This window comes from Mesoplodon mirus, assembly GCF_964341445.2.
Source record: "Mesoplodon mirus genome assembly, chromosome: 11".
NCBI classification, from domain to species: domain Eukaryota; kingdom Metazoa; phylum Chordata; class Mammalia; order Artiodactyla; family Ziphiidae; genus Mesoplodon; species Mesoplodon mirus.
Window position 1 is genome coordinate 6,613,079 of NC_138987.1, and position 27,177 is coordinate 6,640,255.

Sequence of the window (27,177 nt, forward strand, 5' to 3'; positions counted from 1 at the left end):
TCCTATCCTTTTTCTCCCATTCTCTCCTCAGAGGTAACTGTTATCTTAAATTTGTTGTTTGTGATCCTCAGCCTAGTTTCAGGTTTTATGTTCATTATTCCTAAATATATTTTTATCACACATATAGTTTGTTTTTGCATGTTTTCAGTTATATAAATGATATTGTACTCTGTGTATTTCATGTGTTTTCAAACTTTATATATACAAGTGGTATCATATTATGTATCCTTATGCAGGAATGTGTCTCTCCAAATTATATCCTTGAGATGAATCCATGTTGGTTAATGTGAACTTGATACTTTTAAATTACTGTATAGCATTTCATGGTAGGAATATACCCCAACTGAGGTTTACATTTTTCTGTTGATGAATATTTGGGTTGTTTCCAACTTCTTGCTGTCACAAATAGCACAACAACGGACACTCCTATACATGTCTCCTTATCCAAACATGGGGGAGTATCTCTAGGATGTTTACGTAAGAGTGAGATTTCTGGGATGTAGGGAATGTACATCTTCAGCTTTTCTAGACATTACCAAATAACACCCTACCAGAAGAATATGAGCATTTCTATTGCTCACATCCTGTCAACACATATTGTTTAACGTTTAAGTAGTCAGTTTTAACTGGTGTTTTTACCACAAACTCCTGCAGGGGGCAGCATATCCTGGTGATTCTTGCTGTTTCTGCCACATTACAGTTAATGGGTCCCTTCCTTCACTCCCTGAAATCCTTCGACCTTCTCTAAGTTAGTTACTCCTCAACCCGCTTTCATACCTCCATCAGCTCCCGTGTAAGATATCTTACACGGACAAATATAACACCATCTGAAAGCTGAAAGCTCCCTCCCACTTTTCACTCCACATTCCTGGCACATATCTGTCTCCTGACAGGATGGGAGGGAAATAGAGACAAGTCAGTCTTGAATTAAAATACTCGTTCCAGTTCAAAGTAGCATTGAGAGGATGTGAGTGGACAGCAAAGTCTTCCACAGTTCTGAAACAGTGGTATGTAACCTAATTAGAAGGCATTGCACACTGTCAGAAACCGTTTATGTAAATTGGAAAATTGCTGAGAAGTAGGGAAAAGTATTGCAAAGCAGTGGTGGCTTTGTTTTTCTTCTGGAATAGAAGCTACTTACTCCTTTGCTTTCTTAGTTACATTGTTGCTGGTTCCCTGAGGAAGAAAAAGAATGTTCAGTTTCAATACACCTCCTTGAATTTCTCTCATTTATACTGAGCTGAAGTCTCTCCATGTCCAGAGCTCCATAGTGGGAATGCAGCCTTCAAAGATGCAATCCTTTCAACGAAGCAGATGTGAAATGGAGCTGTGCTTAAAGATTGAAAATGGCTGCTTTAGAGGAGAGTTTATTGTTAGGACTTTCAAAGTGGTCCTACTATCACCCCTCTGCTGGGAGTACTCTTTCCTTCCTAGAACTGGATTTTTAAATTTCAGTACTTTAAAATGAATGAATGATAAAATTGTATTACTGCCCTTAAGGGGGAAAGTAGGCATATAAATATGATTTGCTTTTGGATTGACCACTGTTTTGAGTTATTAAATCTTCTCCCCCTCCATTATCATAGATCAAACTTTCTCCAAATGGAATCTATCAAATACTCTTTTAGCAAAATGTTAATAGGTATCTGGGGAGTACAGTTTATGTCAGTAAAAATGTTGGGTTGAAGAATGTTTTCTACAGGGAAATCAAGTTTCTCTAATGCAAAAGTTTCTCAGAGTCAGTTATTTGCTGATATGTATTATAAATCTATAAGGCACGACTTACAGCGATTCTGTGTTTCTAAGTGGTTTGACCACAGTTCCCTTTTCCATGAAACAGCTGACAGGATTAGAGTTCAGAAGACACACTTCGGAAAATGCAAGGATAGATATTCTAAGGTTGGCTACACCATCACCCCGAATCACTGAAACCAGAAATTCACAAGACCCAATTATATGTTATCCTTGACTGAAATTCTTTCATGATAGAGTATCTGTCTTGACGTGTTGGTTGGCATACACATTTCTTCTGTGTTGAATGTTATTGTGGAGACATTTGAGGGCAGCCTAATGTTTGCTTCCTTGTTTGTGACTTTTTTTCTGCTTCAATGACTAAGGAATGTCTGTATTCTCAAACTTCAATTATTCAGTCAGGGATATGTTTGTAGTGTTGAACATTCCATTATCAATATGTCCTAGAACATGGTATACTCTTTCAGCCTGTACGCTTCTTTGTCTTTGGTGATACTTCCTTGTATGATATTTGCAAATACTTTTCCTGTTCTATTTATTGGATGCTCTTCTTCAGGGATCCTCAATTATGTTAAGTGCTTTGGAGCTCCAATCTATTACCTTCTAATTCCTTTGCTCCTCTGGTATTCACAAGCCTTTCCTCTAGGTCAGTAGTTTTATTTGCAGCCATGTTTATTTCATTCCTTGCTATGTCACCTTTACTTATGGTTCTATGATATTGTTTTTGTCCTCAACCTTCTTTAATTCTGTAACCTTCCTGTTGTTCTCTCATCTCATCATTGAGCTCATATTTTTCTGAGTGCATGTTCTCATTAACTTGATTCATAGTACAAAGCCCTTCTGAGGAATTTTGTTTTGTGCTTTGGATTATGTTTTCTTTAAGAGTGAGGGTTTTATCATTCCTCTGTGTGCCACGTTCCTTTCTTTTAAGGGTTGGCTGGTTTTGTTTGTTTTTATTTGGGAGCGTTGCCTTAGCATGTTTGGATATTTGTCTCTGTTTTGTTCCCCCCAACCTTGTTCTATCCAGACCTTCTCTTTGTTCTGACCAAGTGTATGTGACTTCTCCTTGACTCCATTTCCATTGACTCTGACTTGTTTCCACACTGAGCTATGGTTTGAGAACTTGGTATTGAATACTACCCACTTTCCTGTGGGGACTGGAGGGGAAGACTATGTGACATCTGTGTGAATTAGAACTCCTGGATTCTCTCTCTGGGATATGATAGGCGTTTTGAACTAAGTTTTAACCCCTCCCTACAATCAGGACTCATATCCACCCTGAAGGGGGACACTCTGGGATTTTTTTTTCCACAATCATTCGACCCATTTTTATTGAGTGCCTATCCTCTGCTAGGCACTATTCTAATCTAGGCACTGGAAACAAATGAGACAAAAATCCCCTTTCTTGTGAGTTTATATTCATTGTGGTATTTTGACTGATACAACGTGGTATCCAACAGAAGCTGCCCACTTCTGCCCAATGGCCATTCTACCACCCCTCAGTCAAAAGAGAGAAAAAAAATAAGGATAGTCATTCACTTCAATTTTCTGTAGATTTGAGGGCAATAATGAAGCCTTAAGATTCATCAAATTCGCCAGTGAAGCTTCAAGAGGGGCAGGGAGGAAGGTCAAGGTTAGGAGCTACACTGTGTCACTCCAGAATCTTCTCTTTTCCTGGCCTGCATTTTGCATGTGTGTGTACATGCCCATGTTTTGTTTTGTTTCGGTGTCCATACTAGTAAGTGGCACTCCTTGCCTTAATTTGGTAGCTGGTTTATTGTTTGGAAGGAGAGAGCTAGTGTTTCTTGGGGTTGGCATTCCCTTTTTTAGTTGTGAGAGAAAAATGGAAGATTCTATGACCTGTTTTCACTCTATCACCTTCAGCTGGAGGCCTCAACTTGTTCTTTTAACTCTTAACTAAATATCCGATCTGTGGTCTGCAAATATAAATTACCATGAATAGCTCTTTCCTCGTAATTATTCAAGTATTGAATACTTTAAGACTCAGGTTTTAAAAAAGAAATCAAGCTGAAGTGGTTTGGTTGGGTTGTGTGCCAGCTCCTCTTGGCTAAAATACATTTCAAGGACTTAAACTTGAGAGCACTTCTAAGAAGTTTGTTATTCATATCCCTGGATGCTAAAAAATGGATTCCTTCATATCTAGGAAACACATTTGTCAGAAGAGCTCTTCAATTTCATGACACCTTATGCTCAAGATTTTTCTTGCACAATCCCATAAGAATCCAGTCTCTCTTCTGAGCATGTCAAACGCCTACACAGTTAGTAGCAGGCAGAGACAGGAAGTGAGAATAAATACCTATCTCTAGACTTCTGCTAAGATATGGGCTCTGGGTTAGCATGAGAAACCCCAAGCACCTAGACCTATTTGCTGAACCTACACAGTCAAAGAAATAACCAAACACTTGTGCCTTTTATTGTGTACAGTAAGAGACTGAGCATTACCTACAAGTGTCTCCCAAATAAATCATACTTAATTCAGATTATGAAGAGAATATTTGATAAATGCTTTGAGAATATTTGATAAAGGGAATTTGAACGGCACTAGATTGCATCTTCTTGTGTCACTACCGTGTCTCTAATGTAATTTCCCCCACCCAGAAATGTAATTCTCAGCCAGTTGCCTTGAAAGCTGGTTACCTTGGAGATGATTATCAGTATTATGATGACCTATTTAGAGGAATTTCTGCATTGCCAGAAAACAAATAACCACAGAGAGAGCCTTACAAAGGAATGATGCTCGCTCCCTGGAAATGCCTTTACAAACGAACGCCGTAGATGGGATGTATTGTGTGTGTGTGTGCGCGCGTGTGTGTTTGGTGTAGATTTGTCCATCATTAGGATGTACATTTTTGTGGAATGGCAGTTGTCCTTAAGCACTTTAAGAGCAAAGAAGGGAGTAAAAACAGCAGCAGGAATAAGCATATAGACATCTTTTCTCTTCCTACAATTTGAAATGCATGGCCATGGTTGTATTGATTTCTCATCAGTGTTAACATAGTTTCCATTTGGCCAGTTTCTTTTTCTTGCTCAGGCTCTGTTTTTTGAGGATTTTCTAGGGGTGCTGGAGTGTGATTGGTGAGGATTGATTTTTACAAACCAATTGATTGACTGTTAATAGTTCCCAAATAAACTTAGAGCTGCTATTTTGATTTCCTCAGAATTATGCCACAAAGTCTACATTCTAACTCTATTTGGTCTCCCATTTTTCTGTGAAACTAGTGTTTGTGATTATAGGCAGATTGGACTTTTTTTAAGTTTAAATGTTTTTCATTAATCATTATCATTGTACTATCCATTAATGCTTCACCTGCCTTTTTTTTTTTGGAGAAATTTTTGGTACTACTTTAATGTGGACCTTAAAAAATTCCAGTGATAAATATTAAACCTTTATTACGATCAAAGACACAGGAAAAAACAACGTAAACCAAGCATTACCCAAAATAGGACCAATAGCCCTAAATTTCCAAATTTAATATTTGTTCTTAGGTTTTCAGGTAAAAATTCACTCATTGTAGCTCCCTCCAAGGTAATAACAACGTGTCCATATTTCCCACCATCTCCTCAGATCATCTTGCAAAGCATTGGACACATAATGAATGTTCAATAAACCTGATCATCGTATAATTTGCCCTCCAAGAACTTCCCAAACCTCTTTACATTCCAACTCAGTTTTCATCTGCTCATGTTCAGCAAGATTATGTAGGCATCTCCTTTTGTTAAGCAATATGCAGTAAGTCTGTTTTCAGAGAGGATCTTGAGTCAAAGTCAATTAACTCATTCAGGCCCTATTTTCAGTTTTTGTACCGTAGACCTGTCCTTAAGCCTGAAATCGCATCACTCTGAACTGAGGGCAAATATCAAATTCATATTAGTTCCCTAATTAAATTCTTCGGACTGTTCTGACTGCCATGTTGAAAATGCCAGTGTAAGAAAATTTTCTTCCATTTGACTAAATATAACTCTTTCTCTTTCAATATTTTTGAGGGAAATACACTGATAGTTTAATTAATAATTTTTTAGCTAAATTTTAACTCCTAAAATCTAACACTATATTATTCAAACTGATCCTGTAAAATGTTGACTTCTCTCCATCTGAGTTGTTAGGAACGGTTTTACTGAAAAAGCATTAACGTTGCTTATTGGTATACGGCCTTTGACTCATTTATGCCATGTCCTAAAAGAGGCATTAAAAACACAGAGAGATTTTCTATTTAATTCAGAGACCATAAATGGTCTTAGAACATAATGTCTTCCCTCTTATTCATTTATTCAATAAAGATATTTAACTGTCCCTTTAAAATGGCTTTCAGCTGAAGTAACAAGTTGTGAGTTGTTTGAAGTATCTGCATATCCAGCGCTGCTTGGTAAGAATTAACCCTTTTGAATCTAGGCTTGCATCCAAATCATCCAGAATATTTCCAAAAAGATTCAGAATCAGACCTCTGACTCTGCCCAACAATGCCACTAAATTAATTCACTCTGCATTCTCTGGGATGGCCTTTCAAGGCAAATCATGAACTTGCATTAGAATATTTGCTTTGTGTCTAATCTTCACTCCTAGGGATGACAGTTCTTAACGTTTAACACTCGCCATCCTTCCCACCCTGATTCTAAACTGGGAGGAATGAGAACGGAATGTTCTAACCTCATCCGTACCACAGGTGGTTATTCAAGGGAAAAAACATATTTCATGGCCTTTCGCTAGATAAACTTGCTTTACAAACAAGGCAAAATCTTCTGAAGGACGATATGGAATAGCTTTTCTCCAAAAAGAGTTCATGACTTTATTCCCTCTGCTCTAAGAAAACTCATGTCCTGCATTGCCAGTGATGTAAATCATGAGATTAACTCACTACAATTATTCCAGCTGGCCATTTCTGTCAAGTTCTATTCAATCCAGAGCAGCACCGGTTAGAGTGTTTCTGATGAGAAGCTTGGGGAAAGGGTTACTGGGTAAATGGGCTGTTCTCACCAAGTCCCATTTGCCATCCTTTCAGTGATCGATAGTCATCCTTAATGAAGATTATAAAGAGAGAAGCTGCTTTAAAATGGAGAGTCAAAACGTTTCCACGAAGAAATGATATAGAGCTGAGCTTAATTACAGAGGTATAGGGTAGGGGCATGAAGAGGTGGCATTTCAGGCATGTGGCCCCAAAGAGGGATGAAACACGGTGTATTCAAGGTGCTGAAAGGGCTGGAGCAGCAGGGGGAGTATCCTGAGAGATGAAACTGAAGAGGTAGGTATGAGCCAGATCATTCAGGGTCTGTTAGTCTAGTTAAGAAATGTGAACATTAAACTTACAGTATAATTACTGGATTGAAAACCATGTAAGGAGTTATATCATGTTTTAATCATCCTTCCTTGTACAATGTATAGAGTCTAAAACTGATCAAGTGTCTGAATGTTAGATTAGGATGAATGTTCAAAGTCGCAGGGTTTCTATGATCATTGATATTAACTGTCTGACCACGGACCCATCACTTAGTCTCAGGTCCCTCAGCTTTAAAATGGAGGTAATGAAACCTCTCTCTCGGGGTGGCCACGAAGAATAAATGAGATAAAATACAGAGAGTGAAAAATAAAGTGCCTGCTAAGAATTTTTCTTTTAATCAGAAAGAATATGCAGTAGAGGCCTTGGATGTGGGCAAGAAGGGACCGTGCCCTGGAACCCAGAGTTTAGAGACCCTACTGTGGTCCTCGTCTATCTACATGTCCAGGGGATGAAGAATCCTCAGGACCAACAGAACAGAACATGCTCCTCTAGGGGCTGCACCCAACTCTGCATTCTAGACCGGGCTCTGGGTACCTCAGATCCAATGTTCCCTGCCAAAATGATCTCAAGTATATTCACGAGGTCTTTGAAGATTTTTTTCCCCCAAATATGACCGCCTGAAGGCAAGTGCCTACCCCATGGCTGAGGGATGGCTAAAGAGCAGTTTTGGGGGACATGCAGGCTGGGGCGTCCCCATAGGTGTACGTGAAACTTCTTATGGTGTGTGGGGGAGTTTAGCGAGGAGAAAAAGGGGGCCGTTTCCATTGCTGAACCCCAAGGAGTCTGAGAACTCTTGATTTAAAGCTGGATTTCCTAGTTGTTATGTGTTAAGATATGAGAATAGAAACTACATATTTTAACAGTTTGTGTTTTAGTTTATAACATTTAACAATTTAGACATATGGTATATGGACTTGCATTTGAAGTTTTAACCTGGGCCCTGCAAATGTTACAGGCAGGTATATATGCATCCTATTACTTATAAAATCCTGCATATCACACAAAATGCCATTTCATTTAAACCGCCTTAAGATGTATGGGTTGCCTATTTATGAAAATCACTTTAGGGTAACCATGAAATTCCATTATGCTCAGGAAGGCTGGAAAAGGCCAAGGGAAAAAAACAAGTTCAAAGAAAGGCAGTCCATCTAGTGACCTCATTCCTTCTCTACACAAGCAAAAACACCATCCAAATATCACTGTATGGTGTTTTGTGAAATTGTACATCTATATATGGAGGTGGAATGAAAAGAGGACATAAGAGCTGGTCTTGTTTAGAACTAACAAAAGGTTACTTCTCTCTTTGTGACATTCGTTTGGACTCCCTACGTGTAGAGCCTTGAATTCAAACTAAGTGTTTCCAACCGAGTGAAGGGTGTCCATCTGCTCCAAATTCCTCTCACTGTCACTGCCATACAAATCATTTAGCAAGAAAACCTCCACTGTCTTACGCTATCTTTCCTACTACAAAAGATTGAGTTGATTTAAACTTAACTTTTCAGGAATTTCTGTCTCCTCCTCCCAACCAAATGTGAGCTCTTTGAAGAACAAACTAGGTTCTATAGTTTTCTGTATCCCCTCACTCTCTTCCCTAAGAGTTTGCTCAACAGATATTTATACCTCACTGACTGATGCGATCATTTAGCAGATATTTACTGGATTCTACCATGTGCCAGGCTCTGTGTCAAGCATGAGGGTACAGGATTGAATGGGACACTGGCTAAAAGATAAATGCCTGGCACATAATAGGCATTCAGTAAATGAGAGACTGAGCAGGTGAATAAATAAATGAATGGATGAATCAATGAGTGAATTCTGTACCACAGAACTAAGGAATAATACCAAGAAAAATGGAATAACCACTTAAGTTATATTAAACCAAAAGTCATCAGAGTGAAAGATGTCAGCCTGTAGAATATCTATGATTCAAGAAAATGGAAAATGTGGAGAAAATAAGAGCAGTCCTAACATTTATACCTCTGGGCCACCTCCGTGGCTATTTAGTGTGTGGCTCTGGAATCTTGCAAAGAATTAAACTGATCCATAGAAACCAAATATTCTATATAAAGAATTTGACTAACCCTAACACCCCAACTCTCACTTCTCCCAGATTTAGGGATGAAGAATCTTAGGTGATGTCAATTCCGTAGAAATCAGTGTGTACAATAACATTATTGTGAGTTTTTACTGAGATCTGAAATACTGATAGGCTGTGATTGACTTTAATCACAAATTTGCTTCATAAAAAGCAGTAAAATCACCACAGAATTATATTACTCCTTGTCATTTTCTTATATGCAGTATAATATTGAAGTCATAGTTTATTTTTATTTTCTCCTTTCAATATTGTAAGAAAACCAGGTTACCAAGGTAGAAGTTGATCTCTCTTGCAAAGCTACGTATCTTCTTGACATGCAGAGCCCCAGCTGATTTCGAACAGAGTTTCACAGCTTTATAAAATAGAACCATATGTGGCCATCAACGAACCAAAATAAAATACCTCTCCAGAAGGATAAAGGAAATCAACATTTATGTAAGGAAACTTAGTAACAAGCCAACCACGGTGTTCAAAGTTTTGTGTCTTTTTAAAATAGGGCATATGCATTATTCATACTGTAAAATCTCAAACCAAAGGTGGAAAGTGTGAGTTATCAGCAATATTCTGAGTCTTAAAAACCATTATCTCCTTTTTAGAAGAAAATGAAAGCCACTTTGTTCATCCTATTCCAGGTCGGCCTGCTTAACGATGTCACTTAAAGGCAGGAGGGGGACAGCAAGGAAAAAGAACCCTTCCTGAGATCATGAATTCATCTCCTTTCTCAAGCAGAGAAAGAAGCAGTGAGACATTTCCAATGAAGAAAATGTAGGGGCCATTCCCCCACTCCCTAGGAGACAGACCCAGGCACCTGACAAGTTCTAGAAGGAATTCAAAGTGAGGACATGAAGAGAGATTCCTCCACTCCCTATGGAAACATTTCCAAATCTCTCCCTCCATTATCCTTAGATAGGCTCAGTCCATAAACTTTCTAGTATTTGGACTGCAAAATGTCTAGAAGACGCATAGATATTTTAAAGCAAGTACATGCAAGGAATAGGGAGTTAATGAGAGTGAAATCCATTCTGGCTGAATCAGTGTGAGAACTGGGTGAAGCTGAAGTAACCCCACCACAGAGCACTAACCCTGTTCAGTCATATTAAGTGTAAGAGCACCTCTATTCTCACATTGTTTTTGTTTTGAACTCAGGCTGAATTGCCTGGAAACCTTCTCTATATGGATAAGGAGGAGCATCCATTTATTGCCATATTGCATGTGCTTAAAAATCCCAGCAATGTTATCCAGTTACCAATGTTATCAAGTAGAAGTGTCTAATAATTGTTAAAAAAAAAAAAAAAAGGAGGAAAGAAAGGGAAAGAAAGAAAGGAAGAAAGTATCTTACTAGTGATCTTTCATCTGGCATAAATAAGAGGCTAAGCCCAAATATCCAAAAAAAGAAAGAAAAAAGTCAAATTTGCTGTTTGCAATTTTGTTTGCTTTGCTGAATCCTTTGACTGTTTTTGTTTTTCCAATCAGCTCATACAAACAGTTTATACATGGTCATTCCATGAAACTCTTTGTAGTCATCCAGAAAGAATCAAACATAATTACTACCGTTCCTAGTCTCATGTGTTTGCCCTTCCTAAAAGATTTTCCAAAGTTCAGGAAGAAGAGGGTTGAATTACAGATGAAGAATTTCACCTTCAATACTGAAAAGGAAAGATTTGGGTTTTGCAAACACAGTGAACCCCTTCCTCTACCAAGGGTGGAGCTCAAACCCTCACACTGTTCTCTTACTTGCCCATAAACGCACATCTGGAAAATCTTTCTTGGCTGTAGTCCTACTCCATAGGTTTTGTTCATGCATTCCCACACTTTTAGTCAAGAGGCTGGCGGTCACGTACAGTCCACTTTGGCAACAACAAAAATGACTGTTGGAATTCAGTGGCTTCCTCTACCACGACCAAAAATGCTTTCCACTTAATTCATAACAATAGCATTTTGCGCTTATGTATTTTGTCTCATCAAAGCACTCTGCCGCCATTAATGAGCTAAATCAGCCTTTGCTATTTTATAATGTCTCACTACAATGAGGTTGCTTTTCTCTGTGGCAGTCACTTATGTCATGTTGTTTTCTTCTAGCAAACACTGAACTTAAATAATGTAAATTCATTTTTCAATTGTGGGCTCAGAGGAAAATTTTCCCGGAATATATTTTTAATGCTGCATCCTTCCTATAACATTACAGGGAGCATTTTAAACTATAAAGACACATAAGTTCTTCAATGTAGTCTTCTCTAAGTACTTGTAAATTATTTATAAAGACCCCTGGCAAGTAAATGTGTTGTAACTGCCAGTGATGGAAATGGAAATTGTCTGCTCTGTGAACCCTATTACTATTTATTTGTATACTGTTTAATGATTGGCTTACTGACGAAATACTCCGTCAGTACAAGAGAAAGCTGCAGTTGGCAAGGAAACTCTAAATCCTAAATCTGCCATGTTTTAGCTCTGCTGTCTCTGCTACTGCTAGATCACTTTTTTTTTGTAATACTGATATGGCAGCTTAATTCAATGATAATTAGATTTATCTGTCTACTGTAAGACATATAAACGTATACTTTTCTGCATTCTTCTAGGAAAAAAAGTAAGTTTCATGTCATGGACCACTTTTTACAAGCACTTAATGGCTCATTCCTAGGAATTTGATCTCAAGTGGAAAGGAATGTCTCTCTGAAAATAAGTGTATGCACACTTTTAAGTTTAGACAGAGATGGAATCCTCAAGACCCTAGGTTGAGAAACTCTATAAACATTGGTTGGTTGCCTCCCAGCTTCTATTCCCAGCATTCTTGGTAAGGGCCTTCTAATTCCTGTTTGAGGAACTACCATATTCTTCTATTCTTAGCCTTGTACTTAGGCTAGAGTTGCACCTACCCCCAACTCCAAAGGTAGGATTCCTGGCACTCCTGATTGGTTTGGGGATGGGCACATGACCCAGGACTAAGCCAGCCTTAGCTCATCACATCATCTTCAACACAGGGATTAATATAGGGTTGACATTTCATCTATGTTTGTCCAATCAGAGTGAACTTGGGACTTTTCCTGGGGATTCTGATGTAGATTCTCTTTCCTTTGGATGGTATAGTGTGATGATATGAGACTTGAAGCTGGTACAGTCATCTACATCCTTAAGAGAAAAGCCTAGGATATCTTGGGGAGGCCACCATGTGGAATTTGCAAAGGACTCTGTAGAAAACAGTAGAGACACAGGCAAACCTGGGACCTTGATATTGTTGACTCTGTATTAAATAGGGAGCAGATGGAACTGCTGTAACAAAGAGGCTCCAAAAGATAGAACTGCTATTTGAAATTCTTTATCTCCCTCATGTCCATAGGTGGGGGGGTGGGCAAGACTGGTAGGCAGTTTGGGGCTGTGAGGTCATTTAGGAACCCAAGATCTTCCTACCTTGTTGTCCAGTTCCCCTGGAGTACTGACTTCATGTTGCAGGGTAAAAGCTGGTTCACTGCCCTCCCATATCATCCATGTTTCAGCTGCAAGAAAAAAGAAATGAAAAGTGGAGGGTGTGAAGCTTATTTTAAGGTAGGATTTACCAATTTTAGCTCTATCGATATTTTGGAGGTGATGATTCTTTACTGTTAAGAGCTGTCCTATACATTGTAGGATGTTTAGCAGAATCCCTGGCCTCTACCCACTTAAGGCCCATATCACTCCCTGAAGTTATGACAATCAAACATCTCCCCAGACATTGCAAAATGTCTGGGAGATGAAATAGCCCCTCCATTGAGAGCCACTGTTTTAAAGATATGCTATGGAGTTCACACACAACACTTCCATTCACTTCCAATAGCCAAAGTTACTTATTTGGCCATACTGAGTTGTAAGAGAGTCTGGGAGAAATATTTCTAGCTGGATGAAATGGTGCCCAGGTAAAACTTAGGAGTTTCATTGCTAAAGAAAAAGGAGGGGAGGGAATTCCCCGGCAGTCCAGCAGTTAGGACTCCACGCTCTCACTGCCAAGGGCCCGGGTTCAATCCCTGGTGGGGGAACTAACATCCCTCAAGCTGCACCACCCAGCCAAAAACAATAAATAAATTTTATACATCTTTTAAAATAAAAAGAAGGGAGAAAAGGATTTTAGGGGACAATTAATCTTTGCCACACAGCCCTACTTCTGGACTTTTCCACCATACGTGGTGGACTGAAATGAGTTTTCAGTCACTTGAAATTTGGGACCTTACTTGATAAAAGTGCTACTTTCCTCTTCCAACACGATAAGTTGAAATTTACTGAGCATTATCCACGGAGTGGGCTGGGGGGCAGGCAGGTGAAAGGAATGATACCTAAAGTTGCTCAGAAGCTGGGTACTGGCTCAGAAGGGATTGAACCAAACAGCTGAAATGAAGCTGTTTCATAACAAGTCTTTGGTTGAAATGGAAAGGCCATGGTTACAAGGGCCCACGGTCACTGTGGTAGTTAAGAAAAAGACAGTATAATTATGCAAAATTGTCAAGATGAAAACTGCAGGCATCTTGCATTATTCAGCTTTGAACTGCTGCTTTCTAGTTCTCGTTGTAAATACAAAAAGCCTTTAGTGGCCCCTTTATATCTCACACAAAAGGATCATTGCTTACAGCCAGCTGTTTTGCAATTATATTTCTATGAAGTTGGCATAATTGGACATTAGAACTGCCTAAGGGAAGAAGTGGGTGACACTGTTCCTGGGTATTAGAGTAGAGTATGGAATAGTAATGGAAGGGCCCCCCTTGTGACAAGGAGGTAGTCTTCCCAGAATTCATTCTGAAGCCAATAGTTCTGAATTCAAAACACATTTTCCCACAAGAATATTGTTCTTATGTTATTAGATAACCACAGAAGTCCTCCAATACCAGAAAAGAAAGAGATGTATGCTTTGCAATAGTACAAAAGAAAATGCTGCAGGGCAGAGAAAGGTTTGTCTGAAGGTTCTGACTGACAAAATCATCAGTAAAATCTTCAGGGAAGAGATGACTTTTAAACCACATTTACAATGGGAAAAGAAAGCATCTCAGGCTAAAGGACAGGCAGTTCAAAGACGGGGCATTCAGTTCTCTGTGAGGATGAGTAAGTATTGACCAGGAGTGGAGCACAGGGTTTGTGGAAATGAGATGAGGAAGTTAGGATGGGCTGTGAATGCTATGGTAGAGTTTGGAATTGTTTTACATTGGCAAGTCATGAAAGGCTTTTAATGAGGGAGCTAGTGTGATGAAATGTCATTTTAGCAATTATAGGAAGACTAGTTTGACATTGATGGCATGGTAGCAAGAGAGATTGGATTTCTGATCCTGAGATGTGGCAACAAGTTAGAGAGAACCAACAAGAGTGACAAGGCGAAGGGAAGTTGGTAGGATGTGGTGGCTCACTCTTCACGGGAGGTGGAAAAGGAGGAATCAAAGATGGCCCCAAATCAGGCTGGACTCATGACACAAGAACAGGCCAACAGGGGAGGTAATGAGCTCAGTAGGTTTCTGTCCCAAGGATAAAAGAGCTGAGAGAGTTATAGTTATGGCCTTATAGTACAGCTTGTGGGCTGCACTTACGTTTCTGCAAAGCTCACCCAACATGGTGTCCCTATAATTGAAGGAAAACAACTTACTGAATTTCATACTTAGTTCCAAAGTCTTCCTCCAAGGTTACTCTATATCCTTTTTTGGGAATGCATCTCTACATGTTGAAACTGTGCCAGGGACACCAGTGTTTGTGAAAACATTACATTCCAGTGCCAGACTCTGTGGCCAGAAGCTGTTTAACTGAGGTGGAAGTAATATTGAAATCGTAAGGTTGTACTGCAGGGTGTCTGAGAAAAGCAGTGTAGAGAAAAATCCCATTAAACATGCGCTAAAATAATATCAAATGTGATTAAACTTGAGAGTCTTGGGGCAGATGACGGGAGAGGAGAAAATGAAGAAGTATCAGTAATGGTCAGAGAGAAAAAGAGGGGACCAAGGGAGAGTTTAGTGGGAAGAGCGCTATCTTAGTCTGGAGATAGATAGATAGACAGACAGGTAGGGCTCTGCTGTAACAGAATACCACAGACTGGGTGGCGTAAATAACAAACATTTATTTCTCACAGTTCTGGAGGCTGAAAGTCAGAGATCAGGGTAACAGCATGGTTGGGTTCTTAGGGAAGGCTCTCTTCCTCGTTTACAACTCTCCTCATTGTATCTTCACATGGCAGAGAGAAAGATCATCTCTCTTATGTCTCTTCTTATAAGACTCCACCCTCTTTTGATTGCCATGCCCAACCTCCCCATTTCCATCCCTTCCATAGACAAAGCCATCAAATCAATCAAGCCTTTGTACAGCAAGGTGGATGGTAGAGAAGTCTGGAAAAGCAAGAAAACAGGGGCATGTATGTGTCATCACTCTTCTTACTCCCTGACCAAAAGAGGATGGCGGATTCAGTGCATCCAGGGTAGATCAGATGGAGATGAGTGGGATGGGATGCAATGCCTAAAGGGCTATGTGTAGGTGGTGGCTAGAGCTAAATATTGGAGCATCAGGGCCAGATCAGACTACTAGGAATTGGTTGTGGGAAGAAATCCTTCAGAAAGGAAACTCCTACCACTTAATGTGAAAAATATGTGTGAGAGGTCTTCCACTCAAAATTAATGCCTGAACAGGGACGAAATGAAAGAAGAAGATTGGCACCAGACCATCGTCGGTCCAGCCCACAAATTATATTCAGAAGAGGCTGCCCAACGGGCAGAAAATGGCCCTTTCACCTTCAGAATTGCTCATAAGCTGGAGCTGACCAAGTAATCACCTAACCAGTCAAAGGCAGTCTACAGCCTCATCCCTGAATATGGCCACTGAGACCAAAGCACTCATTTGGCCACCAACCTAGGGTCCTCTGCACTCCTTTCACATGGCAAAGTCACTGCTCCCGAGCCTCCACTGCCTAGGAGGTGAGGTGTAATAAGTGACTTAGCAAATCATCTCACTGTAGCTTTAACGCATTGATTTCCTATCCCTTGCTCTGGATTGGAAAGAGTGGAAAAAAAGAAAGGAGGAGTTCTAAGGCTAGATGGAAGCAGAAGGAAGAAACCAGACCATAAATTTTTTTCATGATAGAAAGGAATTAACAGAAAAAGGGAGGAGGTATAGATACTACCTCTCTCCAGCAACCAATAGGCATTACTATATTCCCAACAACGACAATAAATCTCAAAGCCGAGGGCCTCCTTTTCTGTTTCCTCATTTTGAGCAGCATCAAGAAAGTAGATACTGCATCCATAATATGCCCAAGTATATCCACACTAGCTGGCCTCAATATCTGGAAAGAAATCTCCATAAATCATAGTTTTGACTCACACTATCCTAGAGCCTCAGTAATAAGACTCCACTTAGAACTCTCCAGATTAACTTTTCAGCTCTGTGTAATCTGATGTCTTGACTTCAGGAACAAGAGGAAACTATACAGGATGCTGAGTTAGTTTCCCACCTCACACCTCAAGACCACTTATACAGGTAGAAATGAAAGAAACCCTTCCCTTCTCTTTCATACCATACATGATTAAATGCTTCATTAATGAACCAGTTGCTTAGCATGGGTTTGCTTCTTTCCAGAAGTAAACCTGACACTTGGGGCAGCTTGGCTTATTCTTGCAGCCAATGGAATGACTTCTTCCCATTTGCTCATGGTGGGCACCAGTTCTGCAACGTGAGTTGGGGGAGAGTCTGACACATAGAGGCTGACTTAGAGCTCAGCCCCTTCATGACACAATAATAAACATTGATCATTAATAACAATATGTTCCGGGCACATTTTGAAGCACCTTCCCTGTAGAAACTCAATTTAATCTTCCCAACTCTCTGAGCAAGGTGTTATCATTCTCATCACTTTAAGGTGAAGGACCTATGGCACACAGAGCTTAAATAACTTGCCCAAACCACAGCTGAGATTGAAGTTAATCTGGCTCCAGAGTCTCTATCTATAAACACTATACGAAATTACTTCTTCAATGTATCACAAAGAGCAGTAGGTTCAGAGTCATAGGACCTTGGTTTGAGTTCTTGGGGAAAAAAATTAGCCTTTCCAAGCCCCAGTTCCCTCACTGGGATTGTTGTAAGGATTAAAGGAGATGATATAATTTATATATATATACCTAACATATATGTATATGATCTTAAAGTACCCTACAAACATAAAGGAACGTTATTATATTAAACCTTGTAATGGATCTTACTGTAAAAATTATTCTCAGCTAAGATTTCATCCATTTTTACTAATTTTACCATGGATCCTGAAACATCTGTACGTAACTGTTATCTTCTGGTTGCATGCTCTGTGTTAACTTTTTTTAATTAAAAAATACTTTTTTGAAGGATTTTGTTTTGAGGAACAATGTAATAATTTTTAGAAGATTGGAAAAAAATATCAATTTTTTTCCAAAAGATTGTTTTCTAGACCTATTTAAACTTGACTTTCATCATCAAACCTTGCTAGATAAACAACAGAATTATCCCTTCAGCTTTGGTTGTTGTATTAGTTTTTTGCTGCCGCCATGATAAACAATCAAAAACTTAATGTTTAAAACAATACATATTTATTATCTTATAATTCTATAGACGTCTTACACAGGTGTCACTGGGCTAAAATCAAGGTGTCGGAAGGGTCGCGTTCCTTCCTGGAGGATCCAGGCGAGAATCCTTTTCCAGCTTTTAGAGGCCTACTGCATTCTGAGGCAGTGTAGCCATCTTAAAAGCCAGTAGTGTAGCTTGTCTCTTACCCTTCTTCTATTGTCACCTCTCTTTCTGACCACAGTCAGGAAAGGTTCTCTGTTTTTAAGGACCCATGTGATTAGATTTTGCCCTCTTAGGTAATCCCGTCATCTCAAGATCCTTAACCTTAATTACATCTGCGAAGTCCCTTTTGCTATATAAGGTAACATATTCACAAATTCCAAGGTTTAAGATGTGGACATCTTTTGGGAGAGCTGTTTTTCTGCCTTCCATAATTGTGAACGTTAGGGACAAAAAAAATGTTGTATGTTAAAGAGGCTTGTCAACATATAAAAGTTTGAGGGTGGTGACTTCATTACAGCGTCCTAAAATACCACCAAGTCATAACAGCTATTATGACAGAAAGGAGATGAAGTTCAGTTAGGCTGACCTCAGACGAAAAGAGAGCCGACGAATGGCGACTGAAGGTAGCAGTGTCACAGTGACAACAAAACCAAACGACAGGCCTGAAAATCATCCAAAGTGAGGCAATGAATCTGCACTCTTTGTACCTGTAGTTTACTATTGGGAATAAAGAACCTTCTTTCCGATGCCAGTCCATCATTTTCCAGAATCGAACAGTTACGCTCATGTACTATTAGAGACTAGACAGACATCGGAAAAGAGCCCTTCCTTTCTACCACCGTTTGAAAAGCAAAAAGACGCTAACCCTTCTTAAGATAAATTAAACAAATAAAAGAAGCAAACTGGGGCTTCCCTGGTGGCGCAGTGGTTGAGAGTCCGCCTGCCGAGGCAGGGGACACGGGTTCGTGCCCCGGTCCTGGAAGATCCTACATGCCGCGGAGCGGCTGGGCCCGTGAGCCATGGCCGCTGAGCCTGCGTGTCCAGAGCCTGTGCTCCGCAACGGGAGAGGCCACAGCACTGAGAGGCCTGTGTACAGCAAAAAAAAAAAAAGAAAAAAAAAAAAAATGAAGCAAACCGTCCCAAGTCTTGCACCTGTTTCAGTGGCAACAGGGATTATCTAAATGGTGTTGAAGAAGCGTTGTCAGTATTTAGATGATGAAAGGTTCCATGAGTGCTTGTTTTGGGGACAGAATAAAGCAGTGCAGCCATAGAGGTATGGAGTCCCTGAGGACAGTAGCCCAACTTTGTAGCTTGCATATTTCCCCATGCTATTTACATGTTTACAAAAACCTAACAGATGTTTGAATGCCATGCGTGGTGTCCAGCAGTTGTACTCAGGAAAAGCAGCATTAGGGAGTCTCATTACAGCCTATTTATCATTTCCATAAAATTATGTCTTATTACGCAATGATCAGGATTTCTAAGCCACTAAGAAACTCTGAATTGACAAGGATTTGCTTTGCGGAACAGCCCCTAAAACAGAACAAATTTAATTATACGGGTCTTACTCTGCAGGAGAGGTGATCCTTACTACAAAAAACGTGTGTGTACTTAAAGCATGATGGGTATCTCATAGTTAGGTGGGTATGTTTCCATTTAGAAGACTCAGCCATAGTTAGGGAGACAGGAGCCAGGTCTAGATCCCCAAAGAAGTTACTAATGAACTAATCAAGGGATTAGGACCATCTCCAAAGGTACCAGAATTCAGGGCAAGACTTCAACCAGAGGACACTTAGGAAATCAAGCCAATCAAAGAGTAGATGAAAATGGAGAAGACTGGAGAAAATGGAGACACAATGTAAGACTTTGGATGAGTGAACCATGAAGATGCTCAAATGTGACCACCTTGGGTACATAACCTATCAGGCTCAGACAGTCAAGACTTATCCAGGCACAAAAGTTGAAAAAGAGTAAGACATCTGACAACCTGTGGAGTGGGAGAAAATATTTGCAGACCATATATTGGATAAGGGGTTAATATCCAAAATATATAAGAAACTCATACATCTTAATAGCAAAAAATAAAAATAAATTTTTAAAAATCCATTAAAAATGGGCAGAAGTTATGAATGATATTTTTACAGAGAAGATACATAAATGGCCAACAGGTACATGGAAAAATGTTCCAATATCACTAATAATCAGGGAAATACAAATCAAAGCCATAGTGAGATATCACCTCAAACCTACTAGAATGGCTATTATCAACAAGACAAGAGATAACAAGTGCTTGCAAGATGTGGAGAACAGGGAACCCTCATGCACTGTTGGTGGGAACATAAATTGGTGCAGCCAGTATGGAAAACAGTATGGAGGTTCCTCAAAAAAATTAAAAGTAGAGATACCATATAATCCAGCAGTTCTACTCCTGGGTATGCATCAGAAGTAAATGAAATCACTCTCTCAAAAAGATATCTGCATTCCCATGTGCCCACTGCAGCATTATTCACAACTGCCAAGACATGGAAACAACCTAAGTGTTCATCAACAGATAAATGGATAATGAAAGTGTGGTATATATAAAATAGATGATTATTCAGCCACCAAAAAGAAGGAAATCTGCCATTTTTGACATCATGGATGGACCTTGAGGGTGTTATACTAAGTGAAATAAGTCAGACAGAGAAAGACAAATACTGCATTATCTCTCTTATATGTGGATGTAGACTCTATTAAAAAGCCAAACTCATAGAAAAAGAGCATAGAATAGTGGTTGCCAGGAGCTGAGGAGTGAGGGAAATGAGGAGACATTGATCAAGGGATACAAACTTCTAGTTATAAGATGAATAAGTTCTGGGGATCTAACGTACAGCATGGTGACAATGCTGTGTCGTATACTTGAAAGTTGCTACGAGAGTAGGGCTTAAATCTTCTCACCACACACACAAAAATACTATAATTATGTGCGGTGATAAATGTGTTAACTAACCTTCTTGCGGTCGCCACCTCACATATATATGTATATCAAGTCATCACATTGTACATCTTAAACTTACACAATGTTACATGTCAATTATATCTCAATAAAAATGGGGAGGAAAAGAAAAGAATAAGCTCTAAGTGACTGTCAGTCTTGGTTATGATTAAGACGGGGCTTTTGCCTGTAAAGTAAGTTGCTTTGGTACCTGTATGAGGATGGATCTGCAAAGGCGAAGACTAACTCTGCCCATCCATAGCAGCCCCATACCTGCTCCTCCTCCAGCCCCCTGTCCCCTCTTGTAAGTATCAGGAAATGATAGAATATGTCTGAATCATGGTCAGACGTGGCAGATTCTGCTTTTGAAGGAGGGAGGCCAGCAGTGTTACCTCTGTGACCTCACCGCCTACCTGTCCCCACCTTGCCTTCTTGTTCTGTAGACGCACAGAAGGACAAGCACCTTAGGGCTCTGCATGTGCTGCTCCTTCTGACGGGTTCAAGCTTCCACCACATCTACCAATGACTCACTCCTTCCTGTAATTCGGTTTTGAGCTCAGACCTGGCCTCCTCAGTGAGAACCTTGCTGATCAGTTTTTCTAAATTACCTTGTTCTCCCCCAGGCATTGATCACATCACGTCAGAGTTCATGTTGAAATCTGAAATTATCTTGTTGGGTTTTTAATTTGCTTGCTCATATGGCAGATGCACAAGGAATTTTCTTGTCATACACTGTGTTAAATGAATAAACAGATAGTCACTGTGCTTTTCTTGCAAAACCCTGTGCCTTAGTTAAGTTGATGAAGTTTCAACACATGAACACAGGAGCCATAAACATATATTTGTGAGTATTTAGTATTTGGGTATTTTGTCAGTGCCAAGGAGCAACTGGAGACTTGACCATCTTTGAAAAAGTACAAGGGGCTGGGATGGAGGACCCAGAGAACTTCATAAGCAAACAAGGTCTCTGAACCAAAAATCAGAGTTGCCTGTGAACAGCAAGATGGATTATCAGTAAAAAGGGCCTTTTTCCCCCTTCATTGGCAATTATTTACAGTGCATTTTTTTTAACTGATCAACTATGTAGTTGATAGACTTGGTTTCTCATCACTTGGTCTGGCTTTTAAAGATATTCTTCATTTTGATGAATATCTTCATTACGAGCCCCCTGACTGGATGTAACATTAAAAACAAAAACCCCAAACAACACATATTCAAGTAATGTGGGCTTTGGGGCCGTGGGAAGAAGACAGGACTAAGAATCAGGAGACCCAGATTATGAGGCCAGCCCTCAACAAGTTCCTCTGATTCAGTCAACAAAAATTGTATACTGCCAGGTACTGTTTAGTAAATTCAGTTAGTGAATACGACAGACAAAGTTTCTGTCCGTCAGGAGTTATGTTCTACTAGGGGATAGGAAGAGGAGATAAAAACCACCTTTGCTGGTCTGCAGTTTTATCTTCTAAAAGTACAATATGTGGGCATTAAACTAGATTATCTGTAAAGTTTCTCCCAGCTCTACACATTCTGAAAGAAAGGAAAGTAATTTTGGAAGGCTTGGCAGTGGTTATTTTAGGGGAGTAAAATCATGGATGATTTAAAATTTCTTCCTCTTTTTGTTTATCATTGCTTCCTGATATTTTTTCTATAGTAAACATGTATTACATATCCGATGGAAAAATGTTGAAGAAAACAGTAGATTTTACTATCAAACCTGGGTACTGGTTCTTAATAACCTAAGGGAGGTCATTCATCTGTTAGTAATGAGAATCGTCTTTCCCCTCCAGTGACTTACTTATTACTTTACCTTTACCTAATGAGGCTTTGAGGAAACTGCTAAGGGAATCTGTCTGCTCCTTTTCTCATTACCTCTGTGTGTGCTACCAGCTTATTCTCTTCTCCCTGAATCCTTGAAGCTCTTCTCTACCTAGAAATGTTCTGGCACAGATCCTGGTTATCTCTCTTTCTCTCTGTCTCATACACACACACACACACACACACACACACACACACACACATGCGCGCACACACATACACTCACACACTCACACACACACTCAGACATGTGGCCTCTTGTCACCCTTCAATATTCACATCTTACTTTAAATGTTACCTCTGCAGAAAGGCCTTACGTGAGTGATCTAAGTATAAGAATTCCATTCTTCCCTTAGACTCGCCATACCTCTGGGGGTCTCTATCATACATCTCTCTGCTCTTTCCTTCCAGAGCACTCTTCTCAACTTAGAATTTCATATGTATTTCTTTTCTTTAAGCGTATTGTCTATTTCCCCCACAAGTCTGAAGTTCCATCCTGAAAACAGGGATGGTCTGATCTGTTCACAGCTATACTCCTAGGGCTTCACTAATATTGTTTGAGCAAATGAATAAATGAAAGAATGAAACGTCTCCTTTGTCCTCTCTCTGTCAAGAGTTTTCATTCCCATGCAGTAATATACTGAAGCCAGTTCTTTGCCAGCTCACAAGAGCCAATTGTTAAATTTTCAGGAATTTAGTAAGCCAATTGTTAAACTGTTAGCTTGACATCAGCCATGCTGAGAGTATTTGTACCATGGACATTAGCAAATGCTACATGTCAAGACTATTTTTTCCCAAAAAGCTGAGTAACCAGCACACCAATCCTCTCATCTCCTAAATCCAACTATAAGTATTGAGATATCATGGCAAAAAAACATGGCCCATAGGTTACTTAAAATCTTTCAATAAAAAAACACTTGGGGCTTCCCTGATGGAGCAGTGGTTGAGAGTCCGCCTGCCAATGCAGGGGACACGGGTTCGTGCCCCGGTCCGGAAAGATCCCACATGCCGCGGAGCGGCTAGGCCCGTGAGCCATGGCCACTGAGCCTGCGCGTCCGGAGCCTGTGCTCCACAACGGGAGAGGCCCCAACAGTGAGAGACCCGCGTACAGCAAAAAAAAAAAAAAAAAAAAAAAAACGCTTGAAATTAAAAAAAAAATACGAGCTACATGCTACACAATTATTTTCCTGTCAGGAATACTTGGACTTTTTATAAGCTAAATTATAATATAAAAATATGTCTCTGATTTCCTAGTTTTTGTTTCTGTTTTTCAGATCCTTATGTGAAGATTCATCTGATGCAGAATGGCAAGAGGCTGAAGAAGAAAAAGACAACGATTAAAAAGAACACACTTAACCCCTACTACAATGAGTCATTCAGCTTTGAAGTACCCTTCGAGCAAATCCAGGTAACGTCAAACATATTTTTTCTTCCCATTCAATGTCACTTCTTCAGGTCACATAAATTAAACACACAGATCTTGTGAATTATCAGTGCATATGCCTCCATTAGAACTGCTATTCTTGTTCCGTGCACATTTAATGCTCAAACTACATCAAGAGGGAAATGATAAAATATACAGCACAGGATCGATTCATCAGCCAAGAACAGCTGTCATTCTGTTGAGCAGGAATAAAGTAGGAAAAAGAACACCGGCAGAACCACTCAACTAATTCAAACAGTACATCCACAAAGGTTAAAGGTCAAGAGAAAATAAGCGTTCACTCTCTACTCCCAGGCCACAATATGTAATTCTCATTATCACCTCTGTGTAGCAAAAAATAAAAAAGTAGCGATAAAGGAAATATTTTGGTTGATGCTAAATATGCAGCATCTTTAATCTTTCACTATTAAAAAATAATTAACAGTAGAAAAATTAGGCTAAGTTGTATTTTTCATTGTTTAAATTCAGCTTCCTGTTTCTGAGTTGGAATGGATGGTTATTTTTGTAAAGACAGAACCTTAATTTGCTAGATAATATCTGTTATGATAGGCATTATCCTATTAAAAGACCTTGTGGTTAACATGTTCAAACTAGGATGCTACGTGTAGACACAGTGATAGCATATGATCTTATTATTTAGTCATTCTTCAATAGTTTTAGGTTTTCTGACTTCATACTCAGAGTCAGGCTACTGGATCCAAAGTTCGCATCCATTAATTATGGGCTAGTCTTGCTAATGTGTTTTTTTTTAATATTTATTTATTTATGGCTGCGTTGGGTCTTTGTTGCTGTGCGTGGGCTTTCTCCAGTTGCCGAGAGCGGGGGCTACTCTTCCTTGCAGTGCTCGGGCTTCTCACTGCAGTGGCTTCTCTTTTTGCGGAGCACGGGCTTCAGTAGTTGTGGCTGGCAGACTTAGTTGCCCCGCGGCATGTGGGAATTTCCTGGACCAGGGCTCGAAACAATGTCCCCTGCATTGGCAGGCGGATTTCCATTGGCAGGCAGATTCCCAACCACTGCGCTACCAGGGAAGCCCTATTCTTGCTAATCTTTAATGGGTATCAGAGAGTCAAATTTCTTAAAGCAACACTATTTTTACACTTTATAAAAAAATTGATGTGGGTCTATCTTTTCAGTCCTATAGAAGTTTGCTCATGACTTGAAGGAGAGATGAAGGGTAGGCATCAAAACTACAGCTTGGAACCTTCTAATGGTCCAGAATAACAAAATGCAGCAAATATTCTTTGGTTGCACATTTTTGTTTTTAACCTAGTCTTAAAATACAGTACCTTAGGAATGAATCACAGCTTTATTCCATGAAGAAAGCTAATATAATAGCTACATTTATTGTGTATTTATTTTGTACCTAGGCCCAAGGTAAGCACTTTACCTGCATAATCTCATTTAATCCTTACAATAACCTTATAAGCAAGGTACCATTATTACCCCAGTTTTATATACATATAAGGAAACTGAGGCTTAGAATTGTCTCATATATAAAATAGGAATAATAACAGAATGCATGTCAAAGTGAGACTATGCATGTAAAAGCATTTGGAACGGTGCTGAGCACATACAAACACCCAGTAAATGGTTCCCATCATTCTTACTCACGATGCTAATGTTGTCTTTTATTCAAATTAACATTTTATGTATTAGAAAATGAATCTAACAATAAGATTAAAACAATATGTAGGGGCTTCCCTGGGGGCACAGTGGTTGAGAGTCCGCCTGCCGATGCAGGGGACACGGGTTCGTGCCCCGGTCCGGGAAGATCCCACATGCCGCGAAGCAGCTGGGCCCGTGAGCCATGGCCGCTGAGCCTGCGCGTCCGGAGCCTGTGCTCCGCCACGGGAGAGGCCACAACAGTGAGAGGCCCGCGTACCGCAAAAAAAAAAAAACCAATGTGTAAATCAGCACTATCCAACAGAACTCTGTAAGGATGGAAATGTCGTCGGTATTGTCCAATAGGGTAGCCACCAGCCATAGGTAGGTCATGAGCACCTCAGCCACTAGTGTAAACAAGGAACTTTAATTTTAATTTATTTAAGTTTAAACAGCTACATGTGGCTAGTAGCTACTGTATAATATAAGCCAGTTTTTTAAATCATCAGTAATCCCACCATGCTCACATTAGTTCATGGTTTTTATATAACCTTTCTTATATACATTTTCACATGGCAGCCGATTGTACATACTTATTTACTTTCAATAGCTGTTATATAAGTAAATGACGTTGCAGAAGACACTGATTCCCTGTCCCCAGTCACTTGTTTACTAGCCTGAACCAGTGAGCTCACTGCTTTGGACCCACTGGCAACCTAAGACATCCAATTTCTCCAACAATTTATTTTGCAATACTTATTCAGTGAACTCTTTTTTGAGTTCTGAGACATTATTCCTATGGAAACTAACACCTCCTGGCATTTTGTGTTTTAATTCCACAAACCAATATGAGGCAGGACATTGAGATGAAAAATCCTATTGTAAATCTTCTCTTTTGAGCTACAATTCTATACCTTTAAAAAAAGAAATACGTGTCCCTTTTCAACTATAAATTCCAGCAAATGCAAATATACTGAACATGAAGCACAGTAAAAACAAGATGTATGCTGGGTTTCTGGGGCAGCCTTTCAGAGAAGATAACATTTTGTCAGGACAGAGAGAACCTCAGCCCAATACAGAGTCCACGAGGCATGGAAATAATGAGCATGCCTTTGACGGCATCCCTTCCTCACCGCTCCTAAAGTCAATGTGTTCTTTTCTTTCTTCTTTTCCCCAATAGGCTGCTATCCTAGTCTTTGCATTTCCCTAGAGAAAATAATTGAGCATTTAACATGCTATAATAGGGGCTTAGGTTTTATTTACCCTGAGGTTATACGATTGTCTGTCTTTCTATCTGTCTCTATCCATATGAAATACATTGAGAGAAGCAAAATATGCTGATTTCCAAAAGCATATGAAAAGGTTGCAAACCACCCCCCACCAAAAAATGTATAGACTACATATGTAGCTGAAAACATTAACCCAAGGCTTTTATAAGGATATTTTGTCTTGATTGCTACTAATCAATACATTCCTAGGTGAAAGAATCAAAATTCTCTCTAACTATTCACTCCAACCTCCAAAATCCTTGTTACTTTTGTGCATGACGACCCTACTGTCCCTGTCCCTCATTCCTTGCAATACGACTGCATCCAGATGAATTCGCTTGGAAAAGGTGCTCAGAACCAAGGTGATTCTGTTCTTGGTTTCGAATGCCATCCAGTGAGTAGGT

The 27,177-nt window shown here is 39.7% G+C and overlaps 1 protein-coding gene across 2 annotated transcripts in view; it reads left to right on the plus strand.

Moving 5' to 3' along the window:
* The window catches only part of SYT1 (synaptotagmin 1), a 558,640-nt gene that overhangs the window by 528,985 nt on the left and 2,478 nt on the right, over window positions 1-27,177 (plus strand). For both annotated transcript variants that reach the window (XM_082636133.1, XM_082636132.1), the window contains exon 11: window positions 23,734-23,867. In XM_082636133.1, coding sequence (XP_082492259.1) covers window positions 23,734-23,867 — 134 coding nt within the window. The remainder of the gene's footprint in view (window positions 1-23,733; window positions 23,868-27,177) is intronic.